Genomic DNA, 26847 nt, shown 5'->3' with positions numbered 1-26847 from the left:
TTGCAGTTACCTTCAACTATTGGAAGCGTATGAGTACTTAATGCCCTGGAGAGTCAAATATAATGTACTTTAATACAGAAAATAGAAATATTGAAAAACTGTAAATTGGATTTCACCTATAGCTTTAGAAACTCTGAACATTATTTTCTTAGAAAATAGATGTGTTCAATAAGAATAGAAATTATGTATTACTGTCTGCAACTCACTTTGTCTAATTATATCCAATTTATTCTTCCAGTCAATATTTCAGGAGTAACTAACATATCAGACATTTTTTAGTTGCTAGGGATACAGTGATAAATGACAAAATCTCTGCCTCAGATTGCTCACAGCCTAATGGGGGGGAAAGAACAGTGTATGATAAACTCTTCAGGGAACACATAGGAGGGGCAAACACTTAATCTTACCTTAGGGATCACTAAAGCTTTCTGGAGGAGGTGGTTTCTAAATGGAAGCCTGAAAGAGTTGTTCCAGGTAAAGAGAAACGAAGAAGGGGAAACAGCTTGTACAAAGTCCTAGAGATTAAAGAAAGCATTCTTTCAGGATATGCACATGGTTGGGTATGGATAAAAAGACTGTAAAAGAATGGCATCATAAAAATTAAGAAGTAAATTGTCATATAAATATATGTATTTCTTATGTACCTACAAAAATTAAAAATGAAGAAAATAAGTAAATTGTGAAAGGCCTTGATACTCTGGAGTTTAACTTGATCTTGAAAAGTAAGATCTTGAAAGATTTTTAGCAGAAATGATATGGTCAGATCTGGTACATTGGTAGGCTTTCAGTAAATGTCTTTTCCCTTATTCCTTTTTTCTCTTTCTTTCTTTTTTTGTTTAAAGAGATGAGATGTTGCTTTTTTCCCAGGCTGGAGTACAGTGGCATGAACCATAGCTCAAGCTCCTGGGTTCAGTGTTGAACTCCTGCTTCAAGCAATCCTCCCACCTGAGTCTCTGAAAGCCCTGGGAAGATGATGATGATGATGATGATGATTATTATTATTATTATTATTATTTTGAGACAGAGTCTTCCTCTGTCATCCAGGCTGGAGTGCAGTGGCGCTATCTCAGCTCACTGCAAGCTCCACCTCCCGGGTTCATGCCATTCTCCTGCCTCAGCCTCCCAAGTAGCTGGGACTACAGGTGCCCACCACCACACCTGGCTAATTTTTTTGTATTTTTAGTGGAGACGGGGTTTCACCGTGTTAGCCCAGATGGTCTCGATCTCCTATCCACCTGTCTCAGCCTCCCAAAGTGCTGGGATTACAGGCGTGAGCCACTGCGCCCGGCCAGCCCTGGGATTATAAACCACTGTGCTTGGGACATTCTTTTTGGGGGTTAATTAGCAAACGGAAAAACCTCTTCTGACAACTCCCTATACATTCTTCTTCCCAGTATAGATAAGACTTTTTGTTTTTAAACACTTCCAAAGAATGAAAATTTATAATCCAGAGTATATACATTCTCACTGAATTATTGTACTGTTTCAGGAAGGAATGTTCCCAGTAGTAAACATAAAAGTCTTCGCACAGTGAAAGCTGAAATGCATCAAGCAGATGATGTGACCTGTCCACTTCTAAATTCCTGTCTTAGTGAAAGGTATGATGAAGTGATTATATTAAAATATTTAAATGTAACATTTCCCTAAATATATTTGTTTTATGAAGATGAATCTGATTTTTATGCTAATATTTTGGCTAAGAGCCTGGTGGAAGATATTATATTTTAAAATAATCTTTTAGGTTGAGTCTTTTAATAGAATAATTTTTACGTTAGAAACATGCAAGTTGTTCTTGTGATGTTGAGTTGGCTGGTTTTCTGTATATTCTGTGATTTTTTTAAGTAACATAACAGTTGTGAAAAGCAGTAAGTCTGTCCTTGAATTATCAATTTAAAATAAATTGTGTACTTTTCATCTTTGGAGAGAATATGATTTACTTTACAATTTTTTTTTTTTTTTTTTTTTTTTGAGACAGAGTCTGTCTCTGTCACCCAGGCTGGAGTGCAGTGGTGCAATCTCTGCTCACTGCAAGCTCTGCCTCCCGAGTTCACGTCATTCTCCTGCCTCAGCCTCCCAAGTAGCTGGGACCACAGGCACCTGCCACCACACCTGGCTAATTTTTTGTGTTTTTAGTAGAGATGGGGTTTCACCATGTTAGCCAGGATGGTCTCGATCTCCTGACCTCGTGATCCACCCACCTTGGCCTCTGAAAGTGCTGGGATTACAGGCGTGAGCCACTGTGCCCGGCCTACTTTACCAAAGTTTTGAGTTTAAAATATACAGTTTCCAGCAGCTGAAATTTGTGAGTATATATATGTTGGCATTTTAAACATCACTTGATGATTACTTAATGCTTCATGAGAGATTTACTTTTTAAAAAGTAATATAAAATATCTAAAAGTACTATTCCAACAATTTATATGAATGAGAATCTTCTTTTAAAAATAAGATAAACTAGTTTTTGCCAGTTTTTTAAAAATAACCTAAGGAATTTGCTTTGTTTTATTTTAGTCCTGTTGTTCTACAGTGTACGCATGTAACACCACAAAGAGATAAGTCAGGTATGATTAAAAACAATGCTTTTTATTCTTAGAATACTAAGAAATGTTAATAAAATTAAAACTTAACAATTTTCCCCTTTTTTACCCTCAGTGGTATGTGGGAGTTTGTTTCATACACCAAAGTTTGTGAAGGTAAATATTCTACCTGGTTTATTTTTATGACTTAGTAATTGAGAATTTGAAAATAGCGTTATACCTTTCCCCTGAGATTTACAAATCTGTACCTAGCATTCTTCCTCATATAGGCATTCAGTAAACGATAAGTGAAATAAAAAGTGAATGAAAAAATAATGTCCTTAATGATCAGGGCATTTCTGTAAAAAAATAAACTCTTATTTCCTCCCAGGGTCGTCAGACTCCAAAACATATTTCTGAAAGTCTGGGAGCTGAGGTGGATCCTGATATGTCTTGGTCAAGTTCTTTAGCTACACCACCCACCCTTAGTTCTACTGTGCTCATAGGTAATAATAGCAAATGTATATTTACAAGAAAGAGCAGAGGAGGTTGATAATTGTCATCTCTAATACTTCTGTTGAAAATATGAAAAGAAAATATTAGATAATGTCTTTGATAATTGTGTTAGTAGTTGACAATAATTTTATTCTATTAAGTGTAGATTGGGATAAATACAAATACATTAAGTGGTAGTCTGTCCACCGGGGTCAAGCGTTATGTTTTAGTACGATGTGATTAATGTAGAATAGCTTACAAATATTCCTTTACTGGCCCATACAAGCATTTAAGAGGCAGTATTTGGTGTGACTGTTTTTTTTTTTTTTTTACAGATGATTGTGGTAATTAGGGCATTAAAGCAGCATTAAATAAGCTTTTGTTTTCTCTACTTAAATGTGTTCTAAGGTCTGTATTGCCAGTAGTACTGAGTTGAGGTCTTAAATTTCACAAGTGTAAATTACACAACTATGTGATAAACTGCAATATTTAATTTATCCATTCATTAAACTGTAAACTATTTGCAGTCTCACCATAGTTTCTGTTACTAGGATCTAGAAATATTTCCAATTGTAGGCTGGTTGCAGTGGCTCATGCCTGTGATACCAACACTTTGGGAGGCTGAGAAGGGCAGATCACATGAGGCCAGGAGTTTGAGACCAGCCTGTACAATGTGGTGAAACCCTGTCTCTATTAAAAATACAAAAATTAGCCAGGTGTGGTAGAACACACCCGTAATCCCAGCTACTTGGGGGCTGAGGCAAGAGAATTGCTTGAACCCGGGAGGCAGAGGTTGCGGTGAGCTGAGATTGTGCCACTGCACTCCAGCCTGGGTGACAGGGAGGCTGAGACAGGAGGATCACGAGGTCAGGAGATCGAGACCATCCTGGCTAACATGGTGAAACCCCATCTCTACTAAAAATAGAAAAAATTAGCTGGGCGTGGTGGCAGACACCTGTAGTCCCAGCTACCCAGGAGGCTGAGGCAGGAGGATGGTGTGAACCTGGGAGGCGAATCTTGTAGTGATCTGAGATCACGCCATTGCACTCCAGCCTGTGCGACAGTGCAAGACTCCATCTCAAAAAAAAAAAAACCAAAAAAACTTTCTGTTATAAAACTACTTATTGTGCGACAGAGCGAGACTCCGTCTCAAAAAAAAAAATACTTCCTGTTATAAAACTACTTAAAGATCTCGGAGTAGCTGAGATTTGGCTAATCATGACTTAGTATTTGAAAAGTTGTGACTTTTTTTTTTTTTAAATTGAGACAAGGTTCTTCTCTGTTGCCCAGGCTGGAGTGCAGTGGCATAGTCGCAGTTCACTGCAGCCTCAACCTCCCAGGCTCAATTAATCTTTCTACCTCTTAGCCTTCCAAGTATCTGGGACTACAGGTACCATGCCACCAGTGTACTACCAGTCCTGGCTAATTTTTTTTGTATTTTTTGTGAAGGTGGGCCCTGCCATGTTGCCCACACTTGTCTCAAATTCCTGAGCTCAAGCAGCCACCACACCCACCTGTGACCATTCTTTTTTATTTTTATGAGATAATAAACATATGTTTAAATAAATACCTGTAAATAAATATGATTATAGTACAAACAAGTATTTGGAAGTTCATCTAAACAAACACATCACAGTTTATAGGCAAAGGATGAAAGATTGAATAATAATGGGAAAAAAAGTAAGTATTCATTAACATTCTTTTTCTTCTTTTGTTTTGAGGCAGAGTCTCGCTCTGTTGCTCAAGCTGGAGTTCAGTGGTGCCATCTCGGCTCACTGCAACCTCTGCCTTCCGGGTTCAAGCAATTTTCCTGCCTCAGACTCCTGAGTAGCTGGGATTACAGGCACCCACCACCACACCCAACTAATTTTTGTATTTTTAGTGGAGAGGGAGTTTCACTGGGTTGGCCAGTGTGGTCTCGAACTCCTGACCTCAAGTGATCTGCCCATCTCAGCCACATTTTTTTTTCTAAGAAGATACTGGGCCAGATCATTGTTTCTCAATTTGCAGATTATGACCTATTAATAGTTGTGAAACTTATTTTGTGAGTCATATCTGCTCTTTTTAAATGTAATGAAAATTCTGAGTACATCACGTAGTTAGGGTTTAGAAAATAAAAAATACAGTATACCTAGTTAAATTTAGACTTCAGATTAACAGCGAATAATTTTGAGACATACTTAACACTAAAAAATTATTCGTTGTTTATCTGAAATTCAAATTTAATGAGGTGTCTTGTATTTTATCCAGAAGTCCTACACACAGTAAAGTTTGTTTTGTAAAACGTATTTACTTGACTGTTGTGTGCCCATGTATGTGTGCAGTCATAAAGTGTGTGTGTGTGTGTGTGTGTGTGTGTGTGTATGTATAACTAGGTTGTACTCAAAGCCCGAGCTTAATTTATTCCCAAACCAGTATTATATTTTGTTTATTCTAGCAAAATAACATTCTATTTTGATTCATCTTTAGCCGGGAGTAAACCCTATTCTGTTGCTTAGATGAAATAATATGGATAAAATCATTTTGAAAAGACGTGTTTAACATACAGTATGCCTTTAGGCTTTAATATTATCTAAATGAATGCTAAAGTCTCCAAGCTTTAGCTTTTAAGTCATAACCTCACAACATCATCTGATTTTCCAATTCATTGTGGACAGTATTACCATAAAGTAATGATCACTAAGCCGTATCTTACCACCTTGTGAGTAGTACGAAGGAAGGAAGTATAGTTTATTCACTGTGTTGACTGACCTTTCTAGTTACTATACTTGAGTACTTGAATCAATTCATTTTGTTTCAAATGTGTCACGTAATCAAATAGTAGATGTGCTTTTTGATGTCTGACAAAAAATGAGTTTTTGCATTCTAGTGATAATATACAATACACATAAATTTTTGTCTTGCAGTCAGAAATGAGGAAGCATCTGAAACTCTATTTCCTCATGATACTACTGCTGTAAGTAAATATGACAAATTGATTAGACTGTTGAAACTGCTAACAATTTTGGAATGCCTTGTTAAATTATTTATCTTAAAATTTTTAATTTCCTAATCTGTAATTTATCTAAGCCTTTGAAAAAGTCTCTAAACCTGATGCTATATGTGATTTTACCTTTCTGTGAAACTCTGCTGTCTCTGTTTAAGTTGCATATATACAATATATACAGTAGTCCCGTCTTATTCATGGGGTATACATTCCAATATCCCCCAGTGAATGCCTGAAACCTTAGATAGTACCGAACCCTATAAGTATATTAAAAATATGTGTAGTATTTATGTATATATACCTATAATGTTTTTTTCTATAAGCACATACCCTGTGATAAAGTTTAATTCATAAATTAGGCACAGTAAGAGATTAACAAGAACTAATAATAAAATAGAACAATTATAACAAAATACCGTAATAAAAGTTATGTGAATGTTTTGTCTCTCTGTCTCAAAATACCTTATTGTTCTGTACTCGTGTGGCAGCAGTTTCATCAGCAGATGAATATAAAAATAAAAATTTTTATATTTTTCAGTCCAAACCTATTCTTGAATCTGTGTAACATTCCCTTACTTGCAGTAAATGGCTTGGTATCATTTGTTTCAGGAGATCCCTTGCCAAAGTTTTCGTATAGGCTCTATGCTTTCTGGCATAATGTGTAGCTGTCAATCAAAACAATCTGTTCATGTTTTCTACCCACAAATGTAATACCTTTTTTATTTCTATGGTGCACTGTGTGGCCATAACTTTTGCAGTTTGAGCTGTGACAGGAAAACCAGCTCATATGTCTTCCTCCTTCACAATCTCACAGATAGATTTGTTCTTACCATAGATTTTGCAGTACATTTTTTTTTCCTTAAGTCGAGAACTTTCACTGTTTCAATTAAAGGAAGCACTTTATGGCTTCTTTCTGGCATATTTGAATTGCCAGCATCATTACACTTGTGCTTTGGGGCCATTGTTAAGTAAAATAAGGGTGACTTGAACACAAGCACTGTGGTACCACAATAGCCGATCTGATAACCAAGACTACTAAGTGAGTAACAGGTGAGTCCCATATACAGCCTGGATACTATCGCTGGACAAAGGGATGATTCATGTCCCAAGTGGGATGGAGCAAGATGGTGCAAGTTTTCTCCATTTCCATTTTCCTTTCCTAAGATTTCCACATCGTAATGGTGCAAGATTTCATCACACTACTCAGGATGGCACACAATTTAAAACTTATTAATTGCTTACTTCTGGAATTTTCCATTAAAAATTTTTGGACCTAGTTTGATTGCAGGTAACTGAAATCACCAAAAGTGAAACCATGGATAAGGGGGTACTACTACTATATTTGCATTGAGAGTTTTTATACTAGTGATTTTTAAACTATACTTTTTGCAGAATGTGAAAAGCTATTTTTCTAACCATGATAAAAGTCTGAAGAAAAATGATAGATGTATCCCTTCTGTGACAGACAGTGAAAACACAAATCAAAGAGAAGCTACAAGTCATAGTAAGTCCTCTGTTTAGTTGAACTACAGTTTTTTGTTATTGTTTTGGGTTTTTTTTTTTTGAGATGGAGCCTTGCGCTGTCACCCATAATCTCAGTTTACTGCAACCTCTGCCTCCTGTGCTTAGGCGATTCTCCTGCCTCAGCTTCCCAAGTAGCTGGGATTACAAGCATGCACTACCACGCCCGACTACTTTTTGTATTTTTAGTAGAGATGACATTTCACCATGTTGGCCAAGCTGGTCTCAAATGGGCATAAGCCACCGTGCCCAGCTTGAACTACTGTTTTTAATTGGCACCATTGAAGGATTGCTCCTCTTTTCTTAAAGAGAAAATACATTACTTTTCCTTTCTTGACTACTGAAGTAGTGTTTTATCTTAAAGTATTGAGAGTAGAAACTAACTTGATGTGCCTGTGATCCCAGCTACTCAGGAGGCTGAGGTGGGAGGATCGCTTAAGCCCAGGGGGTCAAGGTTGCAGTGAGCTGTGTTTGTGCCACTGCACTCCCACCTGGGCGACAGAGTGAGACCCTGTCTCAATGGAAAAAAAGAGAAACTAATTTGATTTCCATGACGGTATTTAAATACCGTATAAGATAGTACTGTTCAATATGTGGTTGTGACACAAAAACAAAGCCTATTGAAAATTTTCAGAGACAGTAAGATATATAATTAACAAAATCTGAGCTTTTTTTTCTAATTAGAAAGTAAATGTAGTTTAGATATACCATAGTTTACCTAATCAGGTCATGGATTATTGCACTTTTCTTAGTATGTGTGTATGTTTGTATAACTGTAGGATTTGATATCTGTTTTTGCCTGTGGTATCATGTATGTATGTATATGCATATGTAAAGTCAGATTTACCCTTATACGGCCACAAAATTGATTTGGAACATCTGTTTTGATAGGTCTTAGAATATTTAATTGTATATATGGTAAGATTAGGTGAGTTTTAATTGTGTAGAACTGCTAAAGAAAGATTTTTAGGGATTGTTGTATGAATAAAAGGCTTTAGGTTCATTGGAATCAGGGGAATCAGGCTTTACTAGGAGAACAGGAGAAGGGGTGACTAGTCAAAAAATAAAATGCCAAGTACTCACAATAACCCTTTAAATACTGACATGTAATATTAAGTATATTCTACATATACTTTTTCTATGAGAAAGGTTATGAGAATAATGTAAATTATATGGCTTATAAAATGTCATTAATGTGCTTCTGTTTTATACTTTAACAGGATTTGGAAGAACATTAGGGAATTCATTTAAAGTAAATAGCTGCAAAGACCACATTGGAAAGTCAATGCCAAATGTCCTAGAAGATGAAGTATATGAAACAGTTGTAGATACCTCTGAAGAAGATAGTTTTTCATTATGTTTTTCTAAATGTGGAACAGGAAATCTACAAAAAGTAAGAACTAGCAAGACTAGGAAAAAAATTTTCCATGAAGCAAACGCTGATGAATGTGAAAAATCTAAAAACCAAGTGAAAGAAAAATACTCATTTGTATCTGAAATGGAATCAAGTGATACTGATCCATTAGATTCAAATGTAGCAAATCAGAAGCCCTTTGAGAGTGGAAGTGACAAAATCTCCAAGGAAGTTGTACCATCTTTGGCCTGCGAATGGTCTCAACTAACCCTTTCAGGTCTAAATGGAACCCAGATGGAGAAAATACCCCTATTGCATATTTCTTCTTGTGACCAAAATAATTCAGAAAAAGACCTATTAAACACAGAGAATGAAAGAAAGAAAGATTTTCTTACTTCAGAGAATTCTTTGCCACATATTTCTAGCCTACCAAAATCAGAGAAGCCATTAAATGAGGAAACAGTGGTAAATAAGAGAGATGAAGAGCAGCATCTTGAATCTCACAGAGACTACATTCTTGCAGTAAAGCAGGCAGTATCTGAAACTTCTCCAATGGCTTCTTCATTTCAGGGTATCAAAAAGTCTATATTCAGAATAAGAGAATCACCTAAAGAGACTTTCAATGCAAGTTTTTCAGGTCATGTGACTGATCCAAACTTTAAAAAAGAAACTGAAGCCTCTGAAAGTGGACTGGAAATACATACTGTTTGCTCACGGAAGGATGACTCCTTATGTCCAAATTCAATTGATAATGGAAGCTGGCCAGCTGCCACCACACAGACTTCTGTAGCTTCGAAGAATGCAGGTTTAATATCTACTTTGAAAAAGAAAACAAATAAGTTTATTTATGCTATACGTGATGAAACATCTTATCAAGGAAAAAAAATACCGAAAGACCAAAAATCAGAACTAATGAACTGTTCAGCCCAATTTGAAGCAAATGCTTTTGAAGCACCACTTACATTTGCAAATGCTGATTCAGGTACCTTTCTCTTTTTTTTTTTTTTTTTTTGAGTAAATAATACATATAGTTTTATAGATGATGATTCCTTATGTGTTTTTTTGTGCTTTTTAAAATCTTCGTATCTTATATTTAATCTTAGGCATTGTCTGTATGCATTATTGTTTAGGTCTTTAATTACCAGTGTTTAGAATCAGGTCACTCAAACATGGTAGATAAGTTTGCATAGTATGTATATATCCGTCACTCTTGAGACAGCTTTATTTTAAGTTCTAGGGTACATGTGCAGGACGTGCAGGTTTGTTACATAGGTAAACGTGTGCCATGTTGGTTTGCTGTACCTGTCAACCCTTCACCTAAGTATTAAGCCCAACATGTATTAACTATTTTTCCTGATGCTCTCCCTCCCCCAGCACACCCCACCTCCAGACAGACCGTAGTGTGTGTTGTTCCCCTTCCTGTGTCCGTGTGTTCTCATTGTTCAGCTCCCACTTATGAGTGAGAACATGTGATGTTTGGTTTTCTGTTCCTGCATTAGTTTGCTTAGGATAATGGCTTCCAACTCCATCCATGTCCCTGCAAAGGACATGATCTTGTTCCTTTTATGGCTGCATGGTATTCCATGGTGTATAGTTTCACATTTTCTTTATCTAGTCTGTCACTGATGGGCATTTGGGTTGATTCCATGTCTGTGCTATTGTGAATAGTGCTGCGGCGAACATACATGTGAATGTATCTTTATAATAGAATGATTTTTATTCCTTTGGTATATACCCAGTAATGAGATTGCTGAGTTAGATGGTATTTCTGGTTCTAAGTCTTTGAGGAATTGCCACACTGTCTTCCACAATGGTTGAACTAATTTACATTCCAGCCAACAACTTGAGACAGTTTTTGATTCATAAACATTCAGAGCTTGGCTAGCTAATTCCTGCTTTAATTTAAAAAGTGTTTATTATACACAAATTGGACAACTCTATAAATATATGTTGGTATTTACTATGTATTTTTCTCTAAAGCATGTTAAAAAAATTAGGCTAGATATAGTGGCTAATGCCTGTAATCTTAGCACTTTGGGAGGCTAAGGCAGGAGGATCACTTGTGGTCAGGAGTTTAAGAACACCCTGGGCAACTTAGCAAGACCCCATCTCTACAAAATATTTAAAATACCCAGGCATGGTGGCATGCTTCTGATGTTGTAGCTACCCAGGATGCTCAGATGGGAGCATCACTTGAGCCCAAGTGACTGAGGCTGCAGTGAACCAAAATTGTACCAGTGCACTCCAGCCTGGGCTACAAAATGAGACCTTGTCCCAAAAAAAAAAAAAAAAAGGTAGTACTAGCTAAATTTAATGTAGGCCGGTTCTAAAATAATGATTTATTGCTGTTGTTGTTACATAATTTTCTTAAATATTTTGAAGATTGCGTACTGTTATTGCTCTATTTCGGCATCTCTACGGTGTAACTCTGTCCTCTTTGTTGTTACAACTGTTCACTTAGCAACTAAACTGTGTGTTTACAAAGTGATTTTATCTACCTATGAGAAGATTTTAATGAATAGCTCAGTGAATAGTAGAGTTGGTGAGACCAGAGTACAGAACTGTTTGAAGTTTGGGTTAAATTTTTAGAGGAAAATGTTTGATACTATGCATATCATAGTTAAAGCCAATGAAAAAGTTAATATAGGCCAGACGCGGTGGCTCATGCCTATAATCCCAGCACTTTGGGAGGCCAAGGCAGGCAGATCACTTAAGGTCAAGAGTTCGAGACCAGCCTGGTCAACATGGTAAAACCCCATCTCTAATAAAAAAACAAAAACTATCCAGATGTGGTGGCATGTGCCTATAATCCCTGCTACTCTGGAGGCTAAGGCAGGAGAATCACTTGAACCTGGGAGATGGAGGTTGCAATGAGCTGAGATCACACCACTGCACTCCAGCCTAGGTGACAGAGCGAGACTCCATCTCAAAAAAAAAAAGAGCTAATACATGTGATCACTGATGAAATAAATGTGATCACTGATGAAATAAAATGCAATTAAGAACTGGTGAGTAGAAAATTCAGAGGGTCAAGAAATTTAACAGAGCAGTTGAACTCATTTGCCTTTATCATTGAGATTAGGTCATCTTTCAGGCTTTTAGTATATGGACCCTGTTTTTAAAAATTGTGGTTTTGTTTTTTTCAATGTGAAAAAATTAAGAAAATTGTTACTTTTCTAATTCCTTTTCTATGCCTTGCTTTTCTGTTCACACCTGTATTAATAGCAATGAAATTTTTTCAATTTTATTTTCCAATAAAAATTACTTTGAGTTTTGTTTATGGTAGCTAGCTACTTCCTTGACCTCGATACTAATTTTGATTGAGTTGGTACCTGTTATTAAAAAAAAAACTTAGTTCTAATTTATCTTTAGCTAAAAAATGTAATAACTAAAACATAGAGCATATTTAGGATTCTTTCTGCTTTAAATTTGACATTCACTTATTCTCATGTAATTTGTGTTTTGAACACTACCCTTTTTATTTATTTTTATTTTTTAGAGACTGTCTCATTCTTTTACCTAGTCTGGAGTGCACTGGTGTGATCTCAGCTCACCGTAGCCTCAACCTCCTGGGCTCAAGCAGTCCTTGCACCTCACCCTCCCGAGTAGCTGGTACCACATGCATACACCACCACACCCAGCTAATTTTTATTTTTCTTAGAGTCATGGTCTCGCTATGTTGCAGGCTAGTCTCGAACTCCTGGGCTCAAGCAGTCTTCCTGCCTCAGCCTCCCAAAAGTGCTGAGATTACAGGCATGAGCCACCGTGCCCAAACACTACCTTTTTAACTTAGTGAAAAATATTTAGTGAATGTGATTGATGGTACTTTAATTTTGTCACTTTGTGTTTTTATGTTTAGGTTTATTTCATTCTTCTGTCAAAAGAAGCTGTTCACAGAATTATTCTGAAGAACCAACTTTGTCCTTAACCAGCTCTTTTGGGACAATTCTGAGGAAATGTTCTAGAAATGAAACATGTTCTTCTAATAATACAATAATCTCTCAGGATCTTGATTATAAAGAAGCAAAATGTAATAAGGAAAAACTACAGTTATTTATTACCCCAGAGGCTCATTCTCTGTCGTTTCTGCAGGAAGGGCAGTATGAAAATGATCCAAAAAGCAGAAAAGTTTCAGATATAAAAGAAGAGGTCTTGGCTGCAGCACATCACCCAGTACAACATTCAAAAGCAGAATATAGTGATACTGACTTTCAATCCCAGAAAAGTCCTTTATATGACCATGAAAATGCCAGCACTCTTATTTTAACTCCTACTTCCAAGGATGTTCTGTCAAACCTAGTCATGATTTCTAGAGGCAAAGAGTCATACAAAATGTCAGACGAGCTCAAAGGTAACAATTATGAGTCTGATTTTGAACTAACCAAAAATATTCCCATGGAAAAGAATCAAGATGTATGTGCTTTAAGTGAAAATTCTAAACATGTTGAGCTGTTGCCACCTGAAAAATACATAAGAGTAGCATCACCTTCAAGAAAGGTACAATTCAACCAAAACACAAATCTAAGAGTAATCCAAAAAGATCAAGAAGAGACTACTTTAATTCCAAAAATAACTGTCAATCCAGACTCTGAAGAACTTTTCTCAGACAATGAGAATAATTTTGTCTTCCAAGTAGCTAATGAAAGGAATAATTTTGCTTTAGGAAATACTAAGGAACTTCATGAAACAGACTTGACTTGTGTAAATGAACCCATTTTCAAGAACTCTACCATGGTTTTATATGCAGACATAGGTGATAAACAAGCAACCCAAGTGTCGATTAAAAAAGATTTGGGCTCATCAAATATAGTTTATGATCTTGCAGAGGAGAACAAAAATAGTGTAAAGCAGCATCTAAAAATGACTCTAGGTCAAGATTTACAACCGGACATCTTGAATATAGATAAAGTTCCAGACAAAAATAATGATTGCATGGACAAATGGGCAGGACCCTTAGATCCAATTTCAAATCACAGTTTTGGAGGTACTTTCAGAACAGCTTCAAATAAGGAAATCAAGGTCTCTGAACATAACATTAAGAAGAGCAAAATGTTCTTCAAAGATATTGAAGAACAGTATCCTACTAGTTTAGCTTGTGTTGAAATTGTAAATACCTTGGCGTTAGATAATCAAAAGAAACTGAGCAAGCCTCAGTCAATTAATACTGTATCTGCACATTTACAGAGTAGTGTAGTTGTTTCTGATTGTAAAAATAGTCATATAACCCCTCAGATGTCATTTTCAAAGCAGGATTTTAATTCAAACCATAACTTAACACCTAGCCAAAAGGCAGAAATTACAGAACTTTCTACTATATTAGAAGAATCGGGAAGTCAGTTTGAATTTACTCAGTTTAGAAAACCAAGCTACATATTGCAGAAGAATACATTTGAAGTGCCTGAAAACCAGGTGACTATCTTAAATACTACTTCTGAGGAAAACATAGAGGCTGGTCTTGTCATAATGAATGCCCCATCGATTGGTCAGGTAGACAGCAGCAAGCAATTTGAAGGTACAGTAGGAATTAAACAAAAGTTTGCTGGCTTGTTGAAAAATGACTGTAACAAAAGTGCTTCTGGTTATTTAACAGATGAAAATGAAGTGGAGTTTAGGGGCTTTTATTCTGCTCATGGCGTAAAACTGAATGTTTCTACTGAAGCTCTGCAAAAAGCTGTGAAACTGTTCAGTGATATTGAGAATATTAGTGAGGAAACTTCTGCAGAAGTAGATCCAATAAGTTTATCTTCAAGTAAATTTCATGATTCTGTTGTTTCAATGTTTAAGATAGAAAATCATAATGATAAAACTGTAAGTGGAAAAAATAAATGCCAACTGATATTACAAAATAATATTGAAATGACTACTGGGACTTTTGTTGAAGAAATTACTGAAAATTACAAGATAAATACTGAAAATGAAGATAACAAATATACTGCTGCCAGTAGAAATTCTCGTAACTTAGAATTTGTTGGCAGTGATTCAAGTAAAAATGATACCGTTTGTATTCATAAAGATGAAAAGGACTTGCCATTTACTGATCAGCACAACATATGTCTTAAATTATCTGGCCAGTTTATGAAGGAGGGAAACACTCAGATTAAAGAAGGTTTGTCAGATTTAACTTTTTTGGAAGTCGTGAAAGCTCAAGAAACATGTCATGGTAATACTTCAAATAAAGAACAGTTAACTGCTACTAAAACACAGCAAAATATAAAAGATTTTGAGACTTTTGATATATCTTTTCAGACTGCAAGTGGGAAAAATATTAGTGTCACCAAAGAGTCATTTAATAAAATTGTAAATTTCTTTGATCCGAAACCAGAAGAATTGCATAACTTTTCCTTAAATTCTAAATTACATTCTGACATAAGAAAGAACAAAATGGACATTCTAAGTCATGAGGAAACAGACACAGTTAAAAACAAAATACTGAAAGAAAGTGTCCCAGTTGGTACTGGAAATCAACTAGTGACCTTCCAGGAACGACCCCAAGGTGATGAAAAGATCAAAGAACCTACTCTGTTGGGTTTTCATACAGCTAGTGGGAAAAAAGTTAAAATTACAAAGGAATCTTTGGACAAAGTGAAAAATCTTTTTGATGAAAAAGAGCAAGGTACTAGTGAAATCACCAGTTTTAGCCATCAATGGGCAAAGACCCTAAAGTACAGAGAGGCTTGTAAAGACCTTGAATTAGCGTGTGAAACAGTTGAGATCACAACTGCCCCAAAGTGTAAAGAAATGCAGAATTCTCTCAATAATGATAAAAACCTTGTTTCTATTGAGACTGTGGTGCCACCTAAGCTGTTAAGTGATCATTTGTGTAGACAAACTGAAAATCTCAAAACGTCAAAAAGTATCTTTTTGAAAGTTAAAGTACATGAAAATGTAGAAAAAGAAACAGCAAAAAGTCCTGCAACTTGTTACACAAATCAGTCCCCTTATTCAGTCATTGAAAATTCAGCCTTGGCTTTTTACACAAGTTGTAGTAGAAAACGTTCTGTGAGTCAAACTTCATTACTTGAAGCAAAACAATGGCTTAGAGAAGGAATATTTGATGATCAACCAGAAAGAATAAATACTGCAGATTATGTAGGAAATTCTTTGTATGAAAATAATTCAAAGAATACTATAGCTGAAAGTGACAAAAATCATCCCTCCGAAAAACAAGATACTACTTTAAATAACAGTAGCATGTCTAACAGCTATTCCTACCTTTCTGATGAAGTATATAGTGATTCGGGATATCTCTCAAAAAATAAACTTGATTCTGGTATTGAGCCAGTATTGAAGAAAGTTGAAGACCAAAAAAACACTAGTTTTTCCAAAGTAATATCCAGTGTAAAAGATGCAAATACATACCCTCAAACTGTAAATGAAGGTATTTGTGTTGAGGAACTTGTGACTAGCTCTTCACCCTGCAAAAATAAAAATGCAGCCATTAAATTGTCCATATCTAATTGTAATAATTTTGAGGTAGGGCCACCTGCATTTAGTACAGCCAGTGGTAAAATCATTTGTGTTTCACATGAAACAATTAAAAAAGTGAAAGAGATATTTACAGACAGTTTCGGTAAAGTAATTAAGGAAAACAATGAGAATAAATCAAATATTTGCCAAACAAAAATTGTGGCAGGTTGTTACGAGGCATTGGATGATTCAGAGGATATTTTTCATAACTCTCTAGATAGTGATGAGTGTAGCATGCATTCACATAAGGTTTTTGCTGACATTCAAAGTGAAGAAATTTTACAACATAACCAAAATATGTCTGGATTGGAGCAAGTTTCTAAAATGTCACCTTTTGATGTTAGTTTGGAAACTTCAGATATATGTAAATGTAGTATAGGGAAGCTTCCTAAGTCAGTCCCATCTACAAATACTTGTGGGATTTTTAGCACAGCAAGTGGAAAATCTGTCCAGGTATCAGATGCTTCATTACAAAAGGCAAGACAAGTGTTTTCTGAAATAGAAGATAGTACCAAGCAAGTCTTTTCCAAAGTATTGTTTAAAAGTAATGAACATTCAGACCAGCTCACAAGAGAAGAAAATACTACTATACATACTCCAAAACATTTAATATCATCCCAAAAAGACTTTTCACATAATGTGGTAAATTCATCTGCTTTCTCTGGATTTAGTACAGCAAGTGGAAAGCAAGTTTCCATTTCAGAAAGTTCCTTACACAAAGTTAAGGGAATGTTAGAGGAATTTGATATAATCAGAACTGAGCATAGTCTTCACTATTCACCTACATCTAGACAAAATGTATCAAAAATACTTCCTTGTGTTGATAAGAGAACCCCAGAGCACTGTGTAAACTCAGAAATGGAAAAAGCCTGCAGTAAAGAATTTAATTTATCAAATAACTTTAATGTTGAAGGTGGTTCTTCAGAAAATAATCACTCTATTAAAGTTTCTCCATCTCTCTCTCAATTTAAACAAGACAAACAACAGTTGGCATTAGGAACCAAAGTCTCACTTGTTGAGAACATTCATGTTTTGGGAAAAGAACAGGCTTCACCTGAAAATGTAAAAATGGAAATTGGTAAAACTGAAGCTTTTTCTGATGTTCCTGTGAAAACAAATATAGAAGTTTGTTCTACTTACTCCAAAGATTCAGAAAACTACTTTGAAACAGAAGCAGTAGAAATTGCTAAAGCTTTTATGGAAGATGGTGAACTGACAGATTCTGAACTGCCAAGTCATGCCACACACTCTCTTTTTACATGTCCTCAAAATGAGGAAATGGTTTTGTCAAATTCAAGAATTGGAAAAAGGAGAGGAGAGGCCCTTATCTCAGCGGGTAAGTGTTCGTTTTTACTTTTCATGTTGCCAATCACTATTTTTAAAGTGTTTATTCAGTAGACTTGGTATGCTAACAAGAATGTTATAAAGTAAGTATGTATTTTCAGCCATTTTTGCGTAGTTAGTTTGGGGGAGTATGGCTTGATATACAGATACACAGATTATCTGTGTACAGATTCTAACTCTTGGTATACAGATTCGATATCTCTGAATCTGTATGCCAAGAAATCATGTTTTAAGGGTCTCTTAATGTATTTTCAAAAGATTATTAGTATAATAATTGAGAAATTACTGGTAAAAAGTTTGAGTTTCTCTAGAAAATTTGAAACTCTTTTAACAAAACCTGCATAATACTAACTTAACCGTTTTCATATACATAGCAAGTTCAGATTCTGACTTATATGAACTTTAAAAGTTGCTTTCTGGTTATACCGTGTACTGGGTAATATATACTACTTAGTTATACTAGTTACATAGCTTCCGTTTCCTTATCTATAAAATGCAAATAACACCTTCCATGAGGGCTGGGTGTGGTCGCTCACACCTTGTAATCCCAGCACTTTGGGAAGCCCAGGTGGGTGGATCACCTGAGGTCAGGAGTTTGAGACCAGCCTGACCAACATGGTGAAACCCTGTCTTTACAAAAAAATTAGCCAGGTGTGGTGGCGCACACCTATAATCTCAACTACTCCAGAAGCTGAGGCAAGAGAATCACTGGAACCTGGGAGGCAGAGGTTGCAGTGAGCCGAGATCACACCACTGCTCTCCAGCCTGGGCAACAGAGCGACACTGTCTCAAAAAAAAAAAAAAAAAGTGTATTTAAAGTACTTAGTGAACTTGGCAGATAGTATGCAGAGAGTATTTAGTAAGTAAGGGTTGGCTTGCTCTCTTTTTTTCATTTAGAAAGTGAGCTAAAAACGGTATTGTTAATAAATAGTATCTTGATCTTAATGTTATGTGGACTACTCTAACTTCCCTTTTAAATGTATATATATCTAACAACTTAGTTCAACTACAGTCATGTGTCATTTGACAGGGATATATGTTCTGAGAAATACGTTGTTAGATTTCATCATTGTGGGAACATCATAGAGTATATTTACACAAACCTAGGTGGTATAGCCTACTATACACCTAGGCTATATGGTATAGCTTATTGCTCCTGGGCTGCAAACCTGTACAGCGTGTTACTGTCCTGAATGCTGTAGGCAATTGTAACACAATGGTAAGCATTTGTGTATGTGAACATAGAAAAGGTACAGTAAAAATACAGTATTAAAATCTTATGGGGCTGGGCGCAGTGGCTTATGCCTGTAATCCCAGCACTTTGGGAGGCCGAGGCAGGCGGATCACCTGAGGTCAGGAGTTTAAGACCAGCCTGGCCAACATGGTGAAACCTCATCTCTACTAAAAATATAAAAATTAGCTGGGCGTGGTGGCACACACCTGTAATCCCAGCTACTAGGGAAGTTGAGGCAGGAGAATCACTTGAACCCTGGAGGCAGAGCTGGGCGACAGAGCAAGACTCCATCTCAAAAAAAAAAAAAAAAAAAAAATTTATGGGACCACTATTAAAGTCTTACAGGATGACCATTGCATATGTGGTCTGTTGTTGACCAAAATGTCATTATGTGGCAAATGACTATATTAGGTTAACCTAATACATACCTATATTAGATATGTATTTGGTTTTGTTTTTTTGTGTATTTTTTTCTGTTAGTGTATCTGGTAATAATCTTAAATAATTGAATCTGTTGGTTAGTTACAATTAAAGCAAACGCCAAAACTCCAACATTACAGTGGATAATCTTAAATAACTGTTTCCTTTTTAAAAAACCTATAACTCATACAAATATTTTAGTTATTAGAATTCTTCCTGTCTAGACCTCACATATTACAGAGAGACACTGAAGTCAGTCTCCTCATTCAAAAAGTGTCTTTTGCCCCTAAGTCATTCTGGTGGATACAGATTTACTTAATCAAGTGTTATCCAGGTCACATTCAATATAGGGTTTACTTTATGGACAAAGTAGTAAGTTTATAATACTTAAACTGTTTGTTGTCCTTTAGTGTGAAATCCTGAAGTGTACATGCTTAAAGATGTTTGTAATTCTTTTGTGGAAAATAATGGCTTTATTTATAGCAACCCATTCTGTTCTTGTGCATACTGAAGTGTATTGACCTTCTACCTAGGGGAAAAAATACAATAACTCAGACTTGTAAATGCTTTCAATGGTGTTTCTGTTTCATATAAGTATATAGCTTAGCCAGCTTCTGGTTACTGGAACAGTACAGGTCACTGTTAAACAATTAAACCACTTTTATAATAATCTAACACCTAACGCCTTGCATGGACATTTTTACTTATTAAATTATACAAATTTATTCCCTGTAATAAAGCATCAAGAAGCAAAGTACCTGTTATCATATGTTATCTCAGCATGACATGGAAATGCCTACCTTGAATTATGGTTTAATCTTACCCTCTTAGCCTCTGTAGAACTTTTAAATAAGAATTGTTTCTATTACTAGTACTTTAATGTAATTTGGTAATTTTAAAAAGCCTCTTAACTCTAATTCAAGGATCTACATAATAAATTCCTCCTTCAGTTTAATGGCTGCCCCCACTCCCCGCCTGCCGCAAAAAAAAAAAAAAGAAAGAAAGAAAAAAAAAAAAAAAGTTTATTTGAAGAAATTTTGTTAGACCTTATTGCCAGTAAACCTAGAGTTATATTCAGTGTCAGTTTTTCAAAAGTAGCTTATCTGTGGTATCTGGTAGCGTCTGTTTATCCCTAGACCCTATTCAATAGTGGTGTTTTAAAGTGGTCAAAACAGAACAAAAATGTAATTGACATTGAAAACTGACTTTTCTCTTTCAAAGATTAGGTCACTATTTGTTGTATGTATTTTTGTTTAACATTTAAAGAGTCAATACTTTAGCTTTAAAAAAAATGGACTGTAGTCTTCTGAGAAATAAAACTGATATTATTTGCTTTAAAAACATACATGAAATATTTCTTTTTAGGAGAACCCCCAATCAAAAGAAACTTGTTAAATGAATTTGACAGGATAATAGAAAATCAAGAAAAATCCCTAAAGCCTTCAAAAAGCACTCCAGATGGTAAAATTTGCTTTTTATTTATATCTTTTCTCCTTCTATAGGTATGGTATATAATATTCTTAGTTATTTTTCTCAGTTCTTTTGGATGTGTATATTGGAAAATATTTTACAGTGTGGTTTAATTGTTAAATTTGTATCTTATTATTAAGTGGACTTTTCCTTTATAATATCTAGTGTGATGCTGAAGTAATTGGGAAGCATGAAATGATGATAAAATAATGACTTTTTTATTTTTAAAAAGCTATAAGAATTTAGTAAAAAGGTAGTGTAATATTTAAAGCTTAGGATTTGGAGTCCAGTCAGACTTTTGGCCTCCAGCATTACAGCAAAATCCATCTTTCCTAAATAACACAATGATTTCTATGGTACCAAATCCAGTGGACATTTCTCAGTCCTCATTTGACTATCTTTCAGCTGCATTTGACATAGTTATCAGTCTTCTCCAGACCACCACATTCTCTTGGTTCTCCTCCTACATTGCCACTCTTTCTCTGTCTTCTTTGCCTGTTCTTCCTTATTCTAGGCAGGAGTGCCCCACGGCTCAGTCCTTACATCTCTTCTCCATCTAAATTTCATTGTCTGCCAGTTGTAACTGCAGCGTTAACCTGTCCCTGAACTCCAGACTCATTCATTTGCCTGCTTAATACATCTTGACTTGCATTGCTAATATGCATCTCAAAGTTAACATGTAACCAGTGCTGAACTCCTGACTCCATCCCTGCTCCAAACCTACTTTTTAAGTTGTCTTTCGTTTCTCAACAAGGGGCAGTACCACTCTTAATGTTTCAGTCTTTTGTTTCCTCATACTTTATACCAACCCATCAACAAGTTCTGTAGGTTCTGCCATCAAAAATGTAACAAGAATTTGATCATTTCTTTCCGCCTGTACCCCCACCACTGTCATTAAGCCACTATCATAGCTTCTAGTTGATCTCCCTGCTTTTGCCCCTTTTCTTCAGGCTGTTCTCAACACTGCAATCAGAGTCATCCTCAACCAGAGTCATCCTGACACAATGGTCAGATCATGTTAGTTGGCTGCTTAAAACTCTCTGGCACCTGTCTCATTTAGGCTGAAATCCAAAGTTCTTACCATGGAATGCTTGAAAATATGACATGTGTAACTATTGTTAATTATATATATTTGGTTTCTAAGTTTGGATAGGAAGAGTTCATATAGTGAAGGATAATTATATTAAAGACGCTTAGTTCTGAAACACATAGGGTAAATCCCACAAGAAGTAGGAACATCTGGAATTTTCTAACTCATCTCCCATTAGTGATAGAAATTTGAAAGTTACAAACACAGGATGGTTTGAATGTCCAGAAAACTGTTTATTTCTGTTTTTTTGTTTTTGTTTTTGTTTTTCATCCAACTTATTCTCCAACCTTTAGTGTGCACAAGAATTCTGAAGAGAGTTGAAAATTAAAACAATGTTTACTGGTTTTTTTTTTTTTTTTTTTTTTTTTTTTTGAGATGTATAAGTAATTGGTAGGGTAATTTTTACTGTATTATTACTTGATAAGCTGTCTTTAGAGGCTGTATAAGATGTAACTCCTCTCAAGGTATTGAAAGAATGGCATTAGGTAGTATAAAGCACATAGACAAATTGTGTGTTTCTGAAGGAATTGGTTTTGACATAGTCCTACAAAGAAGTAAATGGAAGATGTATTCTAACAGTGCTACTGTTGCATGAAATATAACTTGCTTGTGGAATTATTTTGAGCCAGTAGATATTCACTCTTTATTTGATCCTCATATTTTTTATTTTTATTTTTTTGAGATGGAGTTTTGCTCTTGTTGCCCAGGCTGGAGTGCAGTGACACGATCTCAGCTGACCTCTACTTCCACCTCCTGGGTTCAAGAGATTCTCCTGCCTCAGCCTCCCGAGTAGCTGGGATTACAGGTGTGTGCCACCACACCTGGCTAATTTTTATATTGTCAGTAGAGAAGGGGTTTCGCCATGTTGGCTAGGCTAGTCTTGAACTCCTGACCTCAGGTGATACACCTGCCTTGGCCTCCCAAAGTGCTGGGATTACAGAAGTGAGCCACTGTGCCCAATCGAGGACATCTTTATACTCTTATTACTGAGGACCCAAAAGTGCATTTATGTGGAATATATCTATTGATATTTACCATATTAGAAATGTAAATTGATTAATGTTAAAATTTGTAATATTATGCATTGGTCATTTGGAAGATATGAGTTCACTGAGTTATGTGGATCTTCCGAAAGTTGACAGTTTTATTATGCAGTATTAAACAATCACTTTCATTGATGCCATTACTGATCAGAAAAGTTTAAGTAGTAGAAACCTGTCAAGCTTACAAAGCTGGATACAAGCTTCCCAGAAATTCTAATTTTCATCTAAAAGCTTGAATTTTTCCCCTGGCAATAAGTATTGTCACTTATTTTTCTTGTAGTTGACAAGCTTATTTTCGTTCATTTTTGAAAAGATGTCTACCGAATACCCAAGTCTGAATAACTATATAGTTTGTTGGTTATTCTTTCAAGTAAAAGGTATTTCATGAAAAAAAAGCTAGTACAGCTCACAACTCAATCATTTAAGTGTATTTTCTTGAGAGATGCACTGAAGTATGCAATCATAATACACCAACAGTACAAATATCAACAGTGAAAAGGACATACATAACATCTTACCAATAAGACAGTTTTGACAGCTTGGATTCCCTAAAATGGTTGTAGGTACCTCACAGTCAGGATTCCACCGATTATTTCTTGAGAATCATTGTCCTATAGTATATACATAATAATCTGAATTTACAATGTCAGTATTAACTACTGACAATAAAACTACTAGGAAAATGTAAGAATTCTTTGTAATTTTTGTCCTTAGAGTATATAGGTTGAGTATCCCTATCTGAAATGCTTGGGACCAGGACTATTTCAGATTTCAGATTTTTTCAGATTTTAAAATGCTTATATATACAATACATAATGAGATATCTGGGGATAGGACTCAAGTCTAAACATGAAATTTATTTAAGTTTCATAAACCTTTTACATATAACTTAAATGTAATTTTATACAATATTTTAAGTAATTTTTGCATGAGACAGTTTAAACTGTGACCTGTCACATGAGGTCAGATGTGGAATTTTCTACTGGCCTCATGTTGGCATTCAAAAAGTTTCAGATTTGGGAGCATTTTGGATTTTCAGGTTAGGGATACTCAACCCATATATTATTAAGGATGTGTAGTCAAAATACCGTGTTCAAATGTCACTCAAAATAATTCTTCTGGATGTGGTTACCAATTTGATAGTTAGGTCAGATTCCTTTTTTTCCATTTGTTTTCAATTTTAGGATTTGTCTTTTTTTATTTAATTTTACATTTGAATAAATAAAACATGACATAGTTCATTCTTCAGAACTACAAAAAGGTATACTTAGAGTTTTTATTCACCCACCTCTTGCTTTCTGTAGGTAATCTTTTTTAGTGTTTTTTTTCCAAGATTCTTTTTAATAAAAATAAGCAAATATATACATATATATTCTCATTACCCTTTCTTACTCAAAAGGTACAGTATATACACCATTTTCCACTTTGTTTATTGGTTGTTGTTTACTTAAGAATTATTTGGAGATAACTCCTTAATGAGTATATAGAGATCTTCCTCATTCTTTTTTATGGTTACATAGTAGTTGATCATCTGGCTGTATCAGTGTATCCTAGTTTATTCAACCAATTTCCAACTAGTGGACTTATTGAAGATTTAATTAGGTACAAGTTACACACTGAGAATGAACAATATCTAAAGCTTAGCTTTTAAACCTTCAAAGAGTAAATTTTAAATTTTGCATTTGCATCAGAAATTAGCTAACACCTTTGAGTTATTATGGTTAACATCAGCTGACTAAATGTATACTGATTTCTGTTGTATGCTTGTACTGTGAGTTATTTGGTGCATAGTCACTATCAATTTGTGAATCAGCAATTTATTTTCATAGTTATCATTTATTGAACATCCATTCACTGAAAATTTTGAAGTCTGTAATTGTCTCAAATTTTTTGTGTAAGTACAGTAACATGGATATTCTCTTAGATTTTAACTAATATGTAATATAAAATAATTGTTTCCTAGGCACAATAAAAGATCGAAGATTGTTTATGCATCACGTTTCTTTAGAGCCGATTACCTGTGTACCCTTTTGGTAAGGCATGTTTAAATTTTTCTAAATCCTAATATAGTATGAGAAAAGTCTCATTTTTATAAATGAACATTTCTAAAAATAATGACACTAATATTAAGAAGTTAACATTTCCCTTTTTGAAAACCTGCATCAGGATGAAATAATTCTGTACTTTGGTAGTATTTTATAGTGCTGTTCATATCATTATTTTATTTTTTAATTTTATGACAGCTTTTGTAAAGTAGACAGATTTTATTCTAATTTTATTGATGAATTACTAAGGTTGGAAGGAATTAAGGAAATTGCTCGAAGTCAATTAACAAAAAGATTGCAAATATTAAAAATATTCTTTTACCTCTCCTCTCTAAACCTTTCGAAAAGTACTAAGATAATTTTTTTAATGTGTAATTCCCAAGGACAATGACCAGAAGAAACAACAACAAAAGTTTGGAAACCAAAAACATGAAGGATTTAGTAAGCATGGGAAAGCTAAAACCTGACCCTAGACCAAACAGAGATGCTTTCCCCTAAAAACCTGAGAAAGATTCAAATTGGCAGGAACATGTACTTCTGAAGGTGAAGTAGAATAGGAAGATTAGTTGAAATTCTTTTTAAGAAATGTCTGTATTTCCTCCCCCACTGCAAATAGGCGGTTATCCTTCTTCCTCCAGGAAATCAGACATTTGTTTTTTGAAAAAGATGAATTGAGAGGATTCTGAACTGAAGGTGGGCTGGAGGGAGGAGACACAAGGCACAATTGAGGGAAAGATACTAAAATGAAACATCAGATACAAATCTGTATGTCAAGCAGTGAGACCTAGCTCCTTCCCACACTTGGTTCCCAAATGCTGGCAGGCAGGCCCTTTAGGCATGAGAATGGAAAATTTTTTTTTTTTTTCTGGGGAATATGCCTGACCCAATAGAAAAGACCAAAAAATACTGATAGTTGAGGATACTCAGATGAAATAGTATAGCCAGTCATCAGACCATGAAGCTAACTGTTGACATGCATAGAGCTTCCAGGAAGCTATTAAGTGCTTCACATTTAAATAAGAAAAGATAGGCCGGGCGCGGTGGCTCAAGCCTGTAATCCCAGCACTTTGGGAGGCCGAGGCGGGCGGATCACAAGGTCAGCAGATCGAGACCACAGTGAAACCCCGTCTCTACTAAAAATACAAAAAAATTAGCCGGGCGCGGTGGCGGGCGCCTGAAGTCCCAGCTACTCAGGAGGCTGAGGCAGGAGAATGGCGGGAACCCGGGAGGCGGAGCTTGCAGTGAGCCGAGATCGCGCCACTGCACTCCAGCCTGGGCAACAGCGTGAGACTCCGTCTCAAAAAAAAAAAAAAAAAGAAGAAAAGAAAAGATAGTCAAAGATAACTAGTCATTGGAAGAAAGCTACTATGAAACATAGTCACCAAAGTACAAAATCCATAGCAGAAAGGAACCTAGAGGAAATAGACTCTGAAAACTTCATGAAAACCTACTAATATTCTCAGGTAAGAAAAGAAAAAACAGCCATAAAATAATAACAAGTTGCTATAAAAAGCTCTTAGAAATTAAAAATATGATAGCACAAATAAATTCGTAGAAATAATGGAAGATAAGAATCATGAAAGTTCCCAGAATATAGAATAAAATGAAAAAAGGTATGAAAAGTTAATCCTGTGGGTCTATCATCTGAAAATACAGAGTTTGAGAAGGAAGGTGCAGAAGAGAAATTTTTAAAAGAAATTTTTTTTTTTTTTTTTTTTTTAAGTAGAGACGGGGTTTCACCGTGTTAGCCAGGATGGTCTCGATCTCCTGACCTCGTGATCCACCCATCTCGGCCTCCCAAAGTGCTGGGATTACAGGCTTGAGCCACCGCGCCCGGCCAACTTCCAGAATATAGATAGCTA

At 35.5% G+C, this 26847-nt stretch overlaps 1 protein-coding gene across 1 annotated transcript in view; it reads left to right on the top strand.

The window, feature by feature from the left end:
• Positions 1-26847, top strand: part of LOC105485994 (BRCA2 DNA repair associated) — an 88828-nt gene that overhangs the window by 8367 nt on the left and 53614 nt on the right. The window contains exons 4-13 of the mRNA XM_011748633.3: positions 1490-1598; positions 2512-2561; positions 2653-2693; positions 2908-3022; positions 5918-5967; positions 7390-7501; positions 8739-9854; positions 12732-17675; positions 20703-20798; positions 24904-24973. Of these exons, the coding sequence (XP_011746935.2) occupies positions 1490-1598; positions 2512-2561; positions 2653-2693; positions 2908-3022; positions 5918-5967; positions 7390-7501; positions 8739-9854; positions 12732-17675; positions 20703-20798; positions 24904-24973 (6703 nt within the window). The remainder of the gene's footprint in view (positions 1-1489; positions 1599-2511; positions 2562-2652; positions 2694-2907; positions 3023-5917; positions 5968-7389; positions 7502-8738; positions 9855-12731; positions 17676-20702; positions 20799-24903; positions 24974-26847) is intronic.

This window comes from Macaca nemestrina, chromosome 16, assembly GCF_043159975.1.
Source record: "Macaca nemestrina isolate mMacNem1 chromosome 16, mMacNem.hap1, whole genome shotgun sequence".
Lineage (NCBI taxonomy): Eukaryota > Metazoa > Chordata > Mammalia > Primates > Cercopithecidae > Macaca > Macaca nemestrina.
The sequence above is the reverse complement of the archived record's forward strand: the minus strand, read 5'-3'. Positions and strand labels throughout refer to the sequence as shown.